Source organism: Meriones unguiculatus, chromosome 12, assembly GCF_030254825.1.
Source record: "Meriones unguiculatus strain TT.TT164.6M chromosome 12, Bangor_MerUng_6.1, whole genome shotgun sequence".
In the NCBI taxonomy this organism is placed as follows: Eukaryota; Metazoa; Chordata; class Mammalia; order Rodentia; family Muridae; genus Meriones; species Meriones unguiculatus.
The window spans coordinates 87064813-87080542 of record NC_083360.1 but is presented as its reverse complement, the minus strand read 5'-3'; the positions used below and the strand labels follow the sequence as shown (position 1 = coordinate 87080542).

Here is a 15730-nt window from a genome sequence, read left to right as displayed (position 1 = left end):
GAGTAGACTAAATAAGCATAGTAGACTGAACATGTCCGGCAGACTGCTGGGCCTCGCCGTGAGAAAAGCAGGAGGCTGCTCAGGGGGCAGTGAGAGAGGAAGACAGAACCAGGAGAGGAAGTTTGGGGAGGAGGTGTGTGGGAAAGAGCGAGGGTGTTAGGTTGGCATGGGCCCTGATATGTGTAGCAGTTCCTTGTGTACGGAGAAAGCCTGGAAGCCAGCACATACTTTGGTATAAACAGGCACCCCAGAGAGCATTTGTCCCTTCTGTCAGGGAAATGGCTTCACAGATTCCTGAGGAATTCGGGCTTTTGTCAGCATTTGGGTGCATAAAGTTTCCATTGGAATGATCAGAACACGAAGCAGTATCATATCCCAAACATACAAACCTTTTATTCAGTTGTACTAGAACTAGATTTTCCTCCCCTGTGAATTAAAATATTTCTTAGCTCACTAAACTGAACTGGTTGCTTACAAATGTCACAGGGAATTGGAGGAAATGTTTAGAAACCATGCTGGGATCTTCAAGCTTGTGATGTAGCTGAGATAGTGTTATAGCAATACTAGCGAGGTCGGTTTGCCTGCACAATGAGAAGAAGCGTGATGCTGGCTAGAGCAGCCAAGGGGCGTTAGGAAGGGGCGAGACCTTAGTCTCTTAGGATTGGGTGCCATAGCCAGGTGATGGTTTACACCTTTAATCCCAGCAGAGGCAGGTGCAGGTGCATCTCTATCTCTGTGAGTTTTAGGCCAGCCTGATCTACAGAGAGAGTTCCAGGACAGTCAAGATGCCACAGAGAAATTCTGTCTCAAAACAAAACAACCAACCAACAATAATAATAATAATAATAATATAATAATAATAAAAAATTGTGTGCTAAGTATGATGGCTCACCCAACTCAGGAGGCAAAGGTTGGTGAATTTCTGAGTTTGAGGCCAAGCCTGGTCTCCTGAGTGAGTTCAAGGACAGATAGCCAGGGCTACACAGGGAAATCCTCTCTCAGAAAAACAAAATCAAACAAACAAAAAAATTGGGTCATGTTTGATTTTATTTCTGTTTCTTCTATTTTCGTTAAAGATGTCCTCTGGAAATTCTAATAACTTCCTGGCCATAACAGACAGACAGTTCATGTTTTTGCCATGAAGAATGGTAGTTGTTGGTGTGTGTGTGTGTGTGTGTGTGTTTGAGAGAGACAGAAACACAGAGCATGAATGGCGGTCCTGACATTGAAGTTCATTTATTTCTGGAGTCAGTTTAAAGAACTTGACTCTTTTATGTTGACTACAGCATAGTTAGTTTTTCTGAAATGTGAATCTTCAACTGAGTTGCTGTTTCTCTGCCGCCTTAGCATTCTAGAGCTTGTTTGAAGCTCTGGTTGCTTTAGTCTTTGTAAGTTTTGAGGTTAAAGGGAATGAACTTGAGTTTCCCATTCTTTGTCATACCATGGAAGACCTTGCATTGTTGGAATCCGCAGTTTCCTGTTTTTATTTAAAGGAGCTCAGCTAAAGGCCCTCTCAGTGTAATAGAGTGTTTACTGTCCTCACGAGCAGTCATTAACCTGGAGGCATTTGGTTCAGGGGATCCTAGAATAGGAAGAAAAGAAGCCTAAAATCTAATTTCACTCTGCCCCTCCCCAGCCCTTCATAAACCATGGACAAAGGAGTCTTCTAGAAGGAGTCTGGGATCTTCCGTTTGCCCATTGCTCCAGGATGTGTCACAGTGCCCTGGCACGTCTCCATCCATTGCGCCTCTTTTTCTCAAGCTGTAGGACTTTCCTGATTCAGCTTCTGGTTTTGGTTTCCATTGAAGTCAGCATCTAGATGTGAAAAACAGTCTTCAAGGGAGCCGATTCTTTCTTGTCCTTCAGCCTGGGCCTGTACCCTGTGCCGAGGCTCCTTTCAGCATCGTTCTGTTCTCTGTGTGCCTCAGGAGGCTTAAAGGCCTGTGCTGTGGCTTAGTCTCTTTGGCATTAGCCTGTGGGAGGCTGGGACGGGAGGCCGAGGAAGGGAGAATTGCTGCTGCAATTGCTTTGCTTTGTAGCCAGTTGTCCTGTAGCTGTTGTGACAGACCTTGTTCTCCCTTCGGCTCCGCTCCACGGAATAAAGCCTCTCTTGCCGTCCCTAATTGCTGGAGTCCTACAGAATCCTTTGTTGGCTTGCTCAGCCCTGAACATTCTTCTTGAAGAAAAGTTCAAACCTTGCATCTGATGAGCCACAGCCCAGTTCTCATTCTGAGCCTGGATTCCCAAATGCTCCTTTAAAACTTCTCTGACCCCCTTCTTTTGAGTTTTCTGGACCTTTCCCTTCACCCTGTCAGATACTCTTGCCCTCACCCCTGAGCAGCGCTCAACCTTCCTTACACTTTGGCCCTTTAATACAGTTCCTCATGGTGTGGTGACCCCCAATAATAAAATTATTTTTGCTGATACTTCATAATTGTAATTTGCTACTATCATGAAAAGTCTCATCAGCAGGCTAGGCGGTGGCGCTGTAACCCCAGCACTCGACAGGCAGAAGCAGGTGGATTAATTGCTCTGAGTTTGAGGTCAGCCTGGTCTATAAAGTGAGTCCAGGACAGCCAAGGCTACACAGAGAAACCCTGTCTCAAAACAAACAAACAAACAAACAAAAAAAAAACGAACAACGAACAAAACTCCTCCTCATCGTCAGATCTCAGCATCTGTGTGGTCTTTAACAACTGAGTAAGGTACCTTTTCAGGTGATGCCGGTGTAGAACTTAAAGGTACTTCTCTGTTTAATTACTGCTGAGTAAGCACACTGCAGGATTCAGCTTTTACCATCTTTTCTTTTTTTTTCCGTCAACATTTACCACAAACCAAGTACTAGGTTGGTGACTACGGTAGAGAACAGGTTAACTCAGGTTGTCTTGGTAAAGTTCCAGCCATTTAAAGGGAATAATTTTATGTGCAGTTGGAGCAACTTTGTCAGCACTGAGCCTGTGTTTCCTTCCAGTGGACATCCATAGTTAACCAAAGACAGCTGTGGCAAATGCCGTTTAAGGGATGTGGCCGAGACCTAGCCTCCTAAAGGCGGAAGAGTTTACCTTGCGGGTCCTCTCGGGTGTTCATTTGTTATAGGTCTGCTGTACAGAGTCTTGTGAGAAGAGTATAGTGTGGCCGTTTGGAAAGGCGGTTGTCAGTGTGTGCTGGCTACATGCTCAGCTTGTGGACTGACGTAGCTGATGTCCCTTTCTTCTGCTTGCACACGGCGCATCTCCAGGAAAGCCAGCTGAAATGGCTGCGTTTGGTAGACCTTTAATAGGCTGGATAAAGCGTTGGTCACCCGAGGCTGCAGGAGGGAAGGCTGTGTTTCTCTTCCTCAGTTTTCTTAAAAGCTGAGATAAAAGCTGATAGCGGAGAGGTGTGGTGCAGAGGGCGCTGGCCCTGCCGCCGGAGCAGGAGCCCAGGTGCAGCCCGAGGCCACATGCACTGATGGCGTCTCCCACCCAACAGTAATAAGTAGCACCTGCAAGATAATAAGTAATAATAAATAAACAATAAACAAAGATATTCAGTGATTTCTGAATATCTTTATGAAGATATTCAAGATAATAAGTAATAATAAATAAACAATAAACAAAGATATTCAGTGATTTCTGAATATCTTTATGAAGCTCTATACCCGTTCTATTTATAGACTTCAGGCTTTTGTCCATTTACTCCAGTGCTTTTTATGTAGTTTTACTTACTAAACTGGGAGAAGTTTTTGATGAAAGTTATCAGTGATTTTCAATGACGAAAATACTATATACCTCAAACTTAAATTGTTCCATTTTTAAGAAACCATATCTATGGAACCCATGTTTATATTTTGTTCTGACAGTGAAAGTTTCATCATTAGTGCTAAGTTTTGTTTTGGCGTACTTGTGCTTCGTCATGAGTTGTAGTGCCCGTGTCTGTACCTGATTCTTAGTGCTTGATTCCCGATTCACCTGTATGAAACAGCTCATTTCTGTCGTGTCTCTCTCTCTCTATGTGGGCAATTTCCTGCATAAATTTAAAACTAGAAACAGTTTTAGTGTTTCTTGTTGTTTAGACTCGTGTTTAACCATTATAATCTTTGGTAGAGCAAAAGTTTTCTCTGTTATTACTTGACTCTTGGTTACCAGGGAAATTAGTAAATCCAACTTACATTTTGTGCTTTAGGCAAAATAGCCAACAGTTTTCTGAACATCTCTTACTGGATTTTTTTCTTCTGACCTGATTCTAGGCTGTATTTTGTTTATTGCTTTTACCATTTTTTTGTGCCATCCATTGTTCAGGGCTCAGCAATTTACTGTTAGTTTTGTTTTTTAAAAGGATTGCTAAGTTTAATGCTTGTGTCTTTTTCTTGGTTGTATATTCCCTAAGAAAAACTGCCTGCGGCTGATAGTATTATTCATCCATCTTCTTTTCTCTCTTTAAAATCCATCAAGGCGATTTCCTGTGAGGTGCCGATGTGTGGATCTTGGGATTACAGAAGTGAATTCTGGCTCTCCATGCCTCCAGATCTAGGAGGGAAATGGACCAGCTATCATTACCTGGCCTATCTTGTTAATGAGGAAATGGAAGCAGGGACACGGAGCTGTCCTGAGCAGACCGGTGGTCTGTTAGCTGTGAGTCAGGATTCAGAACACACTCAGTCCTTAACTCTTGTTTGTGCTCATTTCCGCTGTAGCAACCCGCAGATGATTTTCAGATTCCATGCTAAGTGTCCACAGGCTGCAGACTGTTTTCAGATAGCATTGTCACTCATTAGAAAATTACAGTATTTATAGGTAGAGAAGTGGGCTAGAATCCTAATTAAAAATCCTAGTTGGGGAAGAGTTAAGGAAAGAAAAGCTGTTGTCGGAATATATTATATGAAAAAAATCTATTTTCAATAAAAGAAAAAGAAAAACACTAGTGGAAGATCCAGGTGTTCTGTAAGTGCTTGTAAACTGGGTCCAGTGCCAGTCTATCTTAGGATCTTTTTTTTCTAAGACAAGGCTTCACTTTGTAGCCCAGGCTAGCCTTGACCTCTCAGCTGTTTTCTTGCCTCTGCCTCCCAAGTGCTGGGATTCTGGGCCTGAACCTTGCCTGTAACTATTTTACAATGTCATAATGATGAAAGGAGAAAGAGTAAGTGTGTAACAGACTTTAGAGCACTCTAAGAAAGCACAGTGTGTCTTGTTCATGGTGAATCTATAGTGTTAGGGTTGCTCACTCTGAATTGTGAAAAAACAAAACAAAACTTTTAGGGCATTCTTGGGATATGCAGAAGTTTTTGGTAACAAACTAATAGCTGCTATGTGGATTGAAGAAATTAATTTGCGTCCATGGAAAAAGTACCTTCTAGAAAGTACAATGGAGAAAAAAGTTCAACTCTGTGCACAATGTTATAGGTATTTAGAAACTGTGATCTTGACTCCAAATGAATTGATAGTTGAGTGTCCTGTCTTTAGGCTTAAGAACACATAGAGATGCTTACATTCAGGGCTCCTCAGTAGCTCCAAGGCCTGTTATGTAGCTGAAGTGGGTGGACCATGGGGAATATAAATGTTTCAGAACGCTCAGTTAGCCAAGGATAGCGTTAGTTATTCTTCACGTGGAATCATGGGCACACGAAAATTACTAAGTTGTTTCTTTGCTGTACTTTTTGTTATTAAATGAACTCAAGTCATCTGATAAGGAAGACAAAATGGTGCCATTTCTCTAAGAGCTTAATGTGCTAACTTAATTTCCTAAGAGGCAGAAAGCCAGCAACTGCGGCATACTGTTTTGGTTTTAACTTGCCCGTTGCTCACATCCTTACTTTCCTCTGTGTAGTTTCAGGTTTTCTCTTAGTCCTTTGCTTGATCGCTGATGTCAGACTTGCAGCATGGTAACTTTCTTCTCTCTCTTCTTACCTTTATGGAAGATCAGTACCACACTTGCTTTTTTCCAGTCCTCTGGTATCTCTCCAGTTCTTGAATTTTCAAAAATAATTGTAAGTGATTGAATCGTAAGTATTCCCTCTGCTTTTTTGATTGGGTGAGAGGTCATCTGTGTCATTTCCCAGGTGTTAACATGGACTTTGTAGGTGCTCTTATTTTGATTAAAATGGCATTTGCATAAAATTTCATTAATTTTAGGGTATTTGTTTTGCTAACTGAAATGCCTATGTTTGTCCATACTCTTACTTATTTTTCATTAGGTTGATTTTTCTTTGTTAAAATTTTATCTTTTTTTTCCCTTTTGTAGTTCTGGTGCTAATGACTTAATCTTTATTATACTTTCTGGGAACACTTGTATGAACAATTTATTTCAAATACGTTTTTCTTTTTAAACAAAGTGTTTTGAGGCAGAGCTGAAGCTCAAGCTTCAAGTAGCTGAAGCTCAGGTTCCTGTGGTCCTCTGCCTTCACCTACCAGGTTCTGGCCTCTAAGCTTGTGCCCCATGCATGGTTTCCCTGCTTTTGGCGGGGGTGGGGTGGGGTGGGTGGTATCTTTTCTTGTATACTAACTACTTTGTTCTGTTTAAGAAAAACTGTATATAGCAAACTCGGTTCTTCAGGTTTTCATTAAAAAACAAGATTTTAGCCGAGCACTGTAATCCCAGCTCTCGGGAGGCACAGGCAGGCGGATAGCTGAGTTCGAGGCCAGCTTGTTCTACAAAGCCAATCCAAGACAGCCGAGGCTGCACAGGGAAACCCTGTCTCAAAAAAAAAAAAAAAAAAAAGAAAGAAAGAAAAGAAATAAGTGAAGATGTCTTCTTTTTCAAGTTCTTTTGTGTCATTTCGTGTTTGTCTTAGTTCCTCTTGTTACCCATAAGTATAAGTTTCTTTTTCCTTTTCCTTTATAGGGGTGGGGTTGTTGTTTTTTTTTTTTTATGTTTTGGTTTTGGTTTGTTTTTTGAGACAGGGTTTCTCTGTGTAGCCCTGGCTCTCCTAGAACCAGCTCTGTAAAGTGAATTTCTGTACAAACTGACAGGTGATGGAACTGAGGGGTGGTAGGCCAGAGAGCAGAGGGGCCCTGATCACCACTGGTGCAGTGTGTCACTGCAGTTACTGCTGAGGGATGCGGACAAGACAAGAAAGGGAGGAGAGAGGAGAGAACGGAAGTGCCGAGAAATCCAGGAGGCCGTGGGCGGCAGCCGGTGACATTCGGTGTCGCTGTGGCGCTGAGGCAGCCCAGGGTGGCACGATCTTGTCTCGGGTGTGTTTCTGCAGAGGAGTCACACAGTGCTGTGCCCAGTGTTGCCAAGGCAGGTGCAGATGCTGTGGTGGGCAGCTGTTAGATGCCCAAATGCTCTACAAGTGGGAAACCTCAGGTTTTCTTTCTTTACTTCCCTTTTTACACATTTTTTTTGCCTTTTAAACATTGTTTCAAATTTTTTTATGTGTTACAATTTATTCAGTTTGTATCCCAGCTGTAGCCCCTTCCTTATCCCTTCCCAATTCCACTCTCCCTCCCTCTTCTCCTCCCATGCCCCACCCCCAGTCCGCTGATAGGGGAGGTCCTCCTCCCCTTCCATCTGACCCTAGCCTATCAGGTCTCATCAGGACTAGCTGCATTGTTTGTGGCCTGGCAAGGCTGCTCCCCCCTCAGGGGGAGGTTCAAAGAACCATCCACTGAGTTCATGTCAGAGACAGTGTCTGTTCCCCTTTACTGGGGAACACACTTGGAGACGGAGCTGCCATGGGCTACCCAGATGTCCCTCAGCTGAGGAATGGATACAGAAATTGTGGTACATTTACACAATGGAATACTACTTGGCAATAAAAAACAAGGAAATCATAAAATTTGCAGGCAAATGGTAGGAACTAGAAAAGATCATCCTGAGTGAGGTATCCCAGAGGCAGAAAGACACACATAGTATATACTCACTTATAAAGTGGATATTAGACATATAATATAAGATAAACATACTAGAATCTGTACACCTAAAGAAGCTAAGCCAGAAGGAGGACTCTGGGTAACATGAACAATCCTCACTCAGAAAGACAGACAAGATGGACATTGGAAGAGGGAGAAAACAGGGAACAGGACAGGAGCCTGCCACAGAGGGTCTCTGAAAGACTCTACCTAGCAAGGTATCAAAGCAGAGGCTGAGACTCATAGCCAGACTTTGGGCAGAGTGCAGGGAATCTTATGAAAGAAGGGGGAGATAGAAAGACCTAGAGGAGACAGGAGCCCCACAAGGAGAGCAACAGAAGCAAGAAATCTGGGCCCAAGGGTCTTTTCTAAGACTGCTACTCCAACCAAGGACCATGCATGGCGATAACCTAGAACCCCTGCACAGATGTAGAAACCTCAGTTTTTAAGGGGCGGCCCTGTTTGCTGTTCTTTCCAAAGGAAGACTGGCTGCGCTCAGCTCTGGAGAGATTTATGTTGTTGGTCTTGTTTATAAAGAAGTCTCTGGGCCTGTGTGTTTGTGTGTGTGCGTGCATGTGCGCGTTCGTGCATGCATATATGTGTTTGTGTGCATAAAGAGTGTGGAGGCCAGAAGCAGGCACTGGGTCACGAGGAACTTGATTTACCTGAAGTTATGAGCCGTGAGTGGGCATTGGGAACCAACTCTGGTCCTCTTCGGAGCAGCAAGCACTCTGAGCCACCGAGCTATCGCTTCAGCTTTGGTTTTGAGCACAAAATCCAGCAGTTTTTTATAAAGCTGTCACCCGTGACGGCCTGAGGAGCCACAGGGAGGCTGAGTGACCTCTCAGTCCAGGAGCGGAAGCTGGTGGTAACTGTAGTGCATTCTTCGTCAGCGCAAGAACAGGGTCGTTACTGCCACCTTCCTGTCCATGGTACACAGTACCTCACTGGGTGTAGGCGAGTTGCCCATAGAATTCTTTTGAGGCAGCTTTGGCCAGCTCTTCGGTTTAAGGCTGATGACTGCTGTACAAGCGCCCCATCAGCCTTCCTCAGAGAGCACACTGTGAGAGCCTTGCTGTGAGCCTATGAAGTGGGGCTCATTCTGCCGGGGAAGGGAAGCTGGGGGAGATTCGCCAGGGCCTGCAAGGAGACCCCGATGGGGCTCAGACCTGAGAGGCAGCAGAGGGCTAGTTTGAAGATTAATTGAGGTAGGAGTCTCTCACTTGAGGTTTAAATAATGTATTGTTCTTCTGGAGCAGAGTTTTCCTGACTTGTTTAAAAGGCTCTGCTAATTGATTTGTTGACAGTGATGGTTCTAAATGAATTTAGAAGAGGAAATTTTTTAAAGATCATTTTCCTCCTTTCCTGTAGATGATTCTCCCATTTACCCTTGATGGTGTCATTGATCTTTTTAACTATTGAGTAAGAATAGTGTTAGCTGATGTTAACTGGGTCTTGATAGTTAAATCAATGCTAATTATGCTTTTATACTCTTGAAATGAAACACAACAAAACCCAAGCCAAGCACCCTCCTCATTTCCCTCTGGTGTGTGGCATTAGAAGGGTCTGTTTCTTCTGTCAAGTGTGATGTGTGATCTCCACTCTGCTCATCAAACATTTGTAATGTAAGTCCTGGATAGCTTTTTTAAAAGTGTTTAGCCAGGCAGTGATGGTCCAGTGTGTTTAATCTCAACACTCTGGAGTCAGGTTTAGGCAGCTCTCTGTGAGTTTAAGGCTAGCCTGGTCTACATAGCTAGATCCAGGCCAGTCAGGGCTACATAGTGAGACCTTGTCTCAAAGCAAACAAAAACCAAAAGAATGTTTAACTATAATTTTATTATTGTCTAGATTGTGACTACATTGGTTACAATTTTCCTTAAATGTTGGTTTCACATATATTACTTTTTTTGAGGGATTTTTCTTGAGGTAAGGCAAGATTTCAAATTTGAAAAAGAAAATTAAAAGATAAATTGGCTTTTCTCATGGTCATAACAGGCTGTGATTGTTAAATTTTTGACCTTTGTGTAAGGATTTTGATTTTAGTTTGAGGAGAGCAGCAGTAAGTGTAGTCCTGGGTGGTGGCTTGTAGCTGGAGTCGCTGCTGCCTTAGTGACAGGAGAGGAGGCGGGTCTGAGCTGGACCAGTTTGCCAGCCCGCACTTGTCATCCCTGTCTGGGGCGTTGAAATTGAGTGTTGTCACATTTAACAACGCTGAAATATTCTGTGTGCCCACGTGGGATGTTGCTGTGCTATCAGAGAGGCTTCCGTGTGCGCTCACTGGGTGGAGAGCGTGGGTAGTGAGACAGGGCGCACGGAGGTAGTCGGCTGCACCCTCGGCACGCGCTGACAGCTGTGCTTGGTGAGAAGTCTGAGGTGGCAGTTCCCGGGGCAGCTGGGCATACAGGTAGACACACAGGCTGGGCTGGGCGTTCCTCCGGTGCTTGATCTGTCACAGCTAAGATTCGTCCTAATCAGGGATGATAAGAACACAGCATTTCTTCTGAATCAAGTCAGGCAGGAGGCGGATGGTCTTTTGGGAACTTGAGGTGGAGATGTACAAAAAGTAGGGTCTGCCGTCACTGGGCTTCTCCACTGAGGAAGACAGGCGCCCTGTAAATAAACGCTTACGCCCTGTCTGGAGTGCGGTGTTCATGCCGAGGGTGGAAGTGGATAGGGAACTTGATGGGGTTACGCCTAGGGCTGTGAGGGTGTTCAGTTAACCCGGGCTGGTTGTGAACTCACAATTCTCCTGTCTCAGCTTCCCTGGGACTGTTGGTGTGTGCCACCATGTTCTGCTCTCTTTAAAAAAAAAAGAAGGTGGAAAATTTGTGAAAATCTGCTGGAGTGGATGAAGAATATCATATATAATGGACATTGAGTTAGCTCAGTGGCTTGAGGCAGTTGCTGACAAGCCCGAGTTCAAGCCCCAGGCCTGCCCGGTGGAAGGAAAAGCAGCTCCCACAGCTCTGCTCTGACCCCACATGCACTGAGCCCCACCCCCAGCAGTACATGAGTGTAGTTAAAAGAACATGAAATGAAGATGCTGGGGCAGGAAAGTTTGGTGGAACATAGCAAATGTGTTGGAGTTTTCTATTTCTTAGCTAAATATCTATGGTTTTGCTGGAAAACGGAGGCAGTTGTGAGGGGTTTGGGGGAAATGGTGTTCAGGGCCAGAGAAGCCCTTCCTTTGAGCATGTCATTGCTGAGTGTGCTTGTGGCTGATAAGGGAGGTTGATATGGTATTCTTGGAAAATTTAGTTAAATAACCTGCTTGTGGAAATACACTGTCTGGAAAGTCGAAAGTATTCATTTGTGAAGGATGAAGAGTGCTGTAGAGCAAGTGTTGTTTGGGCACTGGGAGATTTTTCACTTTCTTTTTCTCTAGGGTTTGGATTCAGGATTTGTTCCTAGTGTCCAAGACTTTGATAAGAAACTTACGGAGGCTGACGCTTACCTGCAGATCTTGATAGAACAATTAAAGGTATGCCATGCTGTTTGATGTGAAGTAGTAAAGGGTACTAAGCTGAACGTAGAGGAAGTTTCTTGATGGTAATTTGCATCCCTCGTGTGGTTTTCAGCAATCTGTAAAGCTGACTCCTTAAAAGATCTTTTTCTCTAATTGTATTGATAAAATGTATGTTTTAGACTTTTAGATTATTGAGGAAAAAGCTAAATAGGACATTGTAAGACCTTGGGTTTTCTCTCCCTTTCTTTTTTGGGGAATGACTGTATAAATTGAAATGATAGGTTATATAAAGAAAAGGAAAGCTTCATTAACTTAGAAGACAAAGCAGAAAACCCTTTGAGTTCACATAGATACTGTAAGTTACTGAGCAACTTGTATGGCTGGGCTCTGTAATCCTGCCCCCAGGATGAAGCAGGAGGATCACCTGTTGGGGCCTACAGTTAGACCCTGTTTTCAAAACAAATAAAAAGTCTTGTGGAGGCACTGGGGAGAAGACCCAGGCTCAGTGCAAACATGAGGATCTGGGTTGGTTTCCCAGCACTTGTCAAAGCTGGGCACAGCAGTACATGCTTGTAAGCCCAGCTCGGATGAAACCATGAGCCGTCAGGTGTGTGAGCTCCAGGTTTTCAAAGCCAGAAGTTAGAGAATGGTAAAAGAAGACACTCAGGGTTGTCTGTGTCTCCCCTCCCCCCCCTACACACATTTTTTTGGAGATAGGTGACTCTATCAACAAAAGCACTTGCTAAGAAAGCAAGAGGCCTAGTTCAAATCTCTAGCGCCTCCATAGAAAGCCAAGCATTGCCACACATGCGTATAACCATACCACTGCCCCCAGGCAGGCCCTGGGAGCTTGCTGGCCAGCCTTCCCATAACAGAGTCGGTTAGAGTTCCTGTCTGATGGAGCAAAGCACACACCCTCCTGGCCTCCACATGTGCATACGCACACACATGTATTGCAAATGTAGACAGAAATCACTTTTGGGTTATAATTCTGCCATTCTAGTTGTTCTTAGCAGTTCACAGTCACTCACACAGAAGAATGTGGTTTGATACAGAGCCTTGAAAAAAATTGTGCTGTGTTAGAAATGCATGTTAGCCACATAGAACTGTTTAGAAATTAAGGTTTATTTTTCTGTTTAGTAAATACATACAGTGTATTAAAATATGTTGACCCTAAAATTGTCTTTTTCATACCCTTTAGCTTTTTGATGACAAGCTCCAAAATTGTAAAGATGACGAACAGAGAAAGGTAACTTCTACAATCATAGTTTTACTTAATTTTTTAAAATTCAGAAGTTTTTTTTTTTTGAAAAGTAATGGAAGTACATCAGTGTTTTATTATAAAAAAATTGTTGAAGCCAGGGGAACAAAGGCATCTTGATTAGAATCCCACCACTGGGAAGACTGAGGCAGGAAGATGAGGGCTTCATGGCCAGCTTGCTCTATCTTGTAAGACTCTCTATAAAATGAAACAAAAATGGATGAGGCATGGTGGCACCTGTCCCCGCACAGTGAGCACTACATAGTGAGACCCTATCTCAAAACAAACAAACAAACAAACAAAAAACCCACCAAAAATGAAATTATTGATCTGCTATTTACTATTGTAGTGTGTCTTCAAGTGGTGTTGTCTGGCAAATTTTCAGTTCCAGTGTAATAATGAAATAAAAGGATAATAGGAAGATTTTAATGTAATTCTGTTTTTGCAAGTATGAAATGTCGGGGAGTAAGTTCTTCTCTGTACATAGTGTGTGAAGGTAGAAAGTTATTACATTTCCAGGCCTGGAGGCTCACACCATTAATACCAGCACTCAGGGTCAGTCAGGATGACTTCTGTGAGTTCCAGGCCAGCCTGGTCTGCATCGTTTGTTCCAGGCCACCCAGAGCTACACAGTGACTCTGTCTCAAAAACAAAAAGGAAGTTACTAAGTTTGCATGTGGCCACTTCAGCTGGGGGGGGGGGGGGGTGGGTGCTGGGGATGAGCAGGTGCAGCAGGGCCCACAGTGGCAGCCCTCCGGCCCTCTGTGTGCTTTCCCTTGGGTTTCTGTGGGTATTTGTGGGTATTTATAGGTGCCATGCCTTCTCTTTTCTTGCCCAGTTCCTGGTGCAGCATTTTTAATTGTTGTTTTGCTTTCCTGCTGACAGTTTGTTCTGCTACACTTAATAGTGATATTAATTCATGTTCTAACTCATCTTTTATTAACTTTTTAATTTTGGAAATTAGTTCTAGATCATTTAAAAACACTTTAGGGAAGGTTTTTTTTTTTTTTTTTTTTTTTTTAAATCATGAAGTCTGTAGTAAATATGAACGTTTTGGGAAAGGTGTAACAATGTTTATACCTTTTTGCCGATTGTAGCACTCCCAGTGCTCAGGGAGGCAGAGGCATGCCGATCTCTGAATTTGAGGCCAGCCTGGTCTACAAAGCCAGTATAGGACAGCCAGGGCTACACACTCACATACACAGAATACTGTGTGTCTGTGGGGAGGGGAGTTATACTTTCTTATCAGTCTTGAGTTTTATGAGTGTTTATCCATAAGCTATCTGAAATTTTAAATTTAAATATTGGATTTAGATTAAAAATATAACAAAAAAGTATTTTCTTCCTGACCTGATTAAACTTAGAATAATATAAGTAATGTTTATAAAGCCTATTTCCTAAAAACAACAATATCTCTGTGATTCTCATTGTTTTTAATTTAAAATTTATTTTTCACAGAAAGTTGAAACTCTCAAAGACACAACAAATGTAAGTTATGCATTAAACTTTGACTTCCAATCAGAAGCTGCTTTAAATGTCTCTTTATCCTGCTGCTGTTACTAAGAACAACCAGTGTCTTTAGTTTTTACGAGTGTACTCTAGACCTGTTTCATGGGGTGAGGATTTGCTCTTCCTGTGGTTGGAACTGACCCCGTGTGCTGTCTCGTTTCCAGTTACTTCTGTGGAACGTGGGATAAAAGTGCCCTGTTGCATAGGTAGAGCGTGTGGTAAGCACACGCTTGTCTTCCAAGCAGGGGGAGGTGGGTGCACAACGGTTAGGAGGTAAAGGCCAGCCTTGGCTACATAGTGAGTCTCAAGCCAGCCAGTCTCAAGCTGGGACGTTTTTTGAGACCCTGTGTCAACCACCACAACAAAAATGGTGCAGGGGTTCACCATCCCCTGTCTGAGGTACTTGGCTCCAGAAGTGTCTCCAACGGAACATTTGCACCTTCGTGATGGAAGGTCACGGAGGACGGCGCTCAGCTCTGAATACAAAACCCATTTACCATGCCGTGATGCCTGCAGCTTGATTCCCCGTGAAGTCGGGCTTGGGACTTGGAGGATTAGGGACATCATCTTGTACACACTCTTCTCTTTAAAATACAGTGTGACTCGAGTTTCCGCGCTGCGCTGTGCTTTGATGGCCCCCAGTGGGCTGATGACCTTTGTATCTTGATGTTTTTAAAGTGGTGTTTCAGATCTGAGTGCTGTGACCACTCCCTTAATCCCTGTCCTGGTCTTGCTGAGTTGACATTGGGGTCGCTGCTGTTGACCTAAAGCGTTGAGGACTCACCACACTCGCATCTGTCTTCGTCTGCGAGAAAGACAGTAGATGGTGTTTGGTATGAGTCATAGGGTCGTGGAATTGCCAATATATAGCTTCTTATCACACTGTCAGCAAATTAGAACTCACCACATACACAGCAGAGAGTATTTGGCATGTAGACTTCACTCCTTTGTGTATGAGAACTGATTTTTTTAAAATTATTTTAAGCTCTAATATCATGTAACTCTTTAATTTGCAGCAAGATCCTAAAATCAGTGTTTTGTCTTTATAGAGCATGGTAGAATCGATTAAACACTGCATCGTGTTGCTTCAGATTGCTAAAGTAAGTAAATTTTACTTTTTATTACTTTACAGAGTTTATAATTTAAAGAATTGTATTGGAATTTTCTTTAGTAGACACATTTTCAGCAGTCAGCTGAATTTTGGGACTCCGTTTTATTGAGCAACTGCTGTGTTTGCCTGTGGTCGCACATGTCTGTCTGTGTTCTGGTAATAGTCTTTGGTAGTGGCCCGGCAGGAAGGAAACATGTTTAAAGAGCTCGCCTTTTCCTGTTAACCATGGCTGCAGCGTGGAATGGGAGGTTGTAGTCTGTTAAGTATTTTACACTTTTCTTAGAGATCAGGACTTTAAGCTTTAGCACAATTATTTTTCTTACACATGGTAAAAGAGTGTAATAGAGATATGTTTTTAAATTTGTGTTTGACACAGGTTTTTTGTTGGTTTTTGAGGAGGAGAGGGTACTGAACTGCATTAGTGAACCACTCATTAATTGTCAGCCATGGACAGAATGGGTATTGAGCTATTGTGAGCTGAAATCTAACTATTTTTATGAACGCTTTTCATATGCCTGGGAGTTTCAGAACGAGGAACCCATTTGAGAGTC

General features: G+C 43.2%; 1 protein-coding gene across 9 annotated transcripts in view; it reads left to right on the top strand.

Annotated features, from left to right (window-relative positions):
• Nucleotides 1-15730, top strand: part of Osbpl9 (oxysterol binding protein like 9) — a 121825-nt gene that overhangs the window by 71493 nt on the left and 34602 nt on the right. For 6 of the 9 annotated variants that reach the window (XM_060366106.1, XM_021660874.2, XM_021660869.2 and 3 more), the window contains 4 exons: nt 11218-11313; nt 12500-12547; nt 14018-14047; nt 15118-15168. In XM_060366106.1, the coding sequence (XP_060222089.1) occupies nt 11218-11313; nt 12500-12547; nt 14018-14047; nt 15118-15168 (225 nt within the window). Of the gene's footprint in view, nt 1-5896; nt 5966-11217; nt 11314-12499; nt 12548-14017; nt 14048-15117; nt 15169-15730 lie in introns of all 9 variants that reach the window. The other 3 variants (XM_060366105.1, XM_021660860.2, XM_021660853.2) reach the window with 1 other exon arrangement.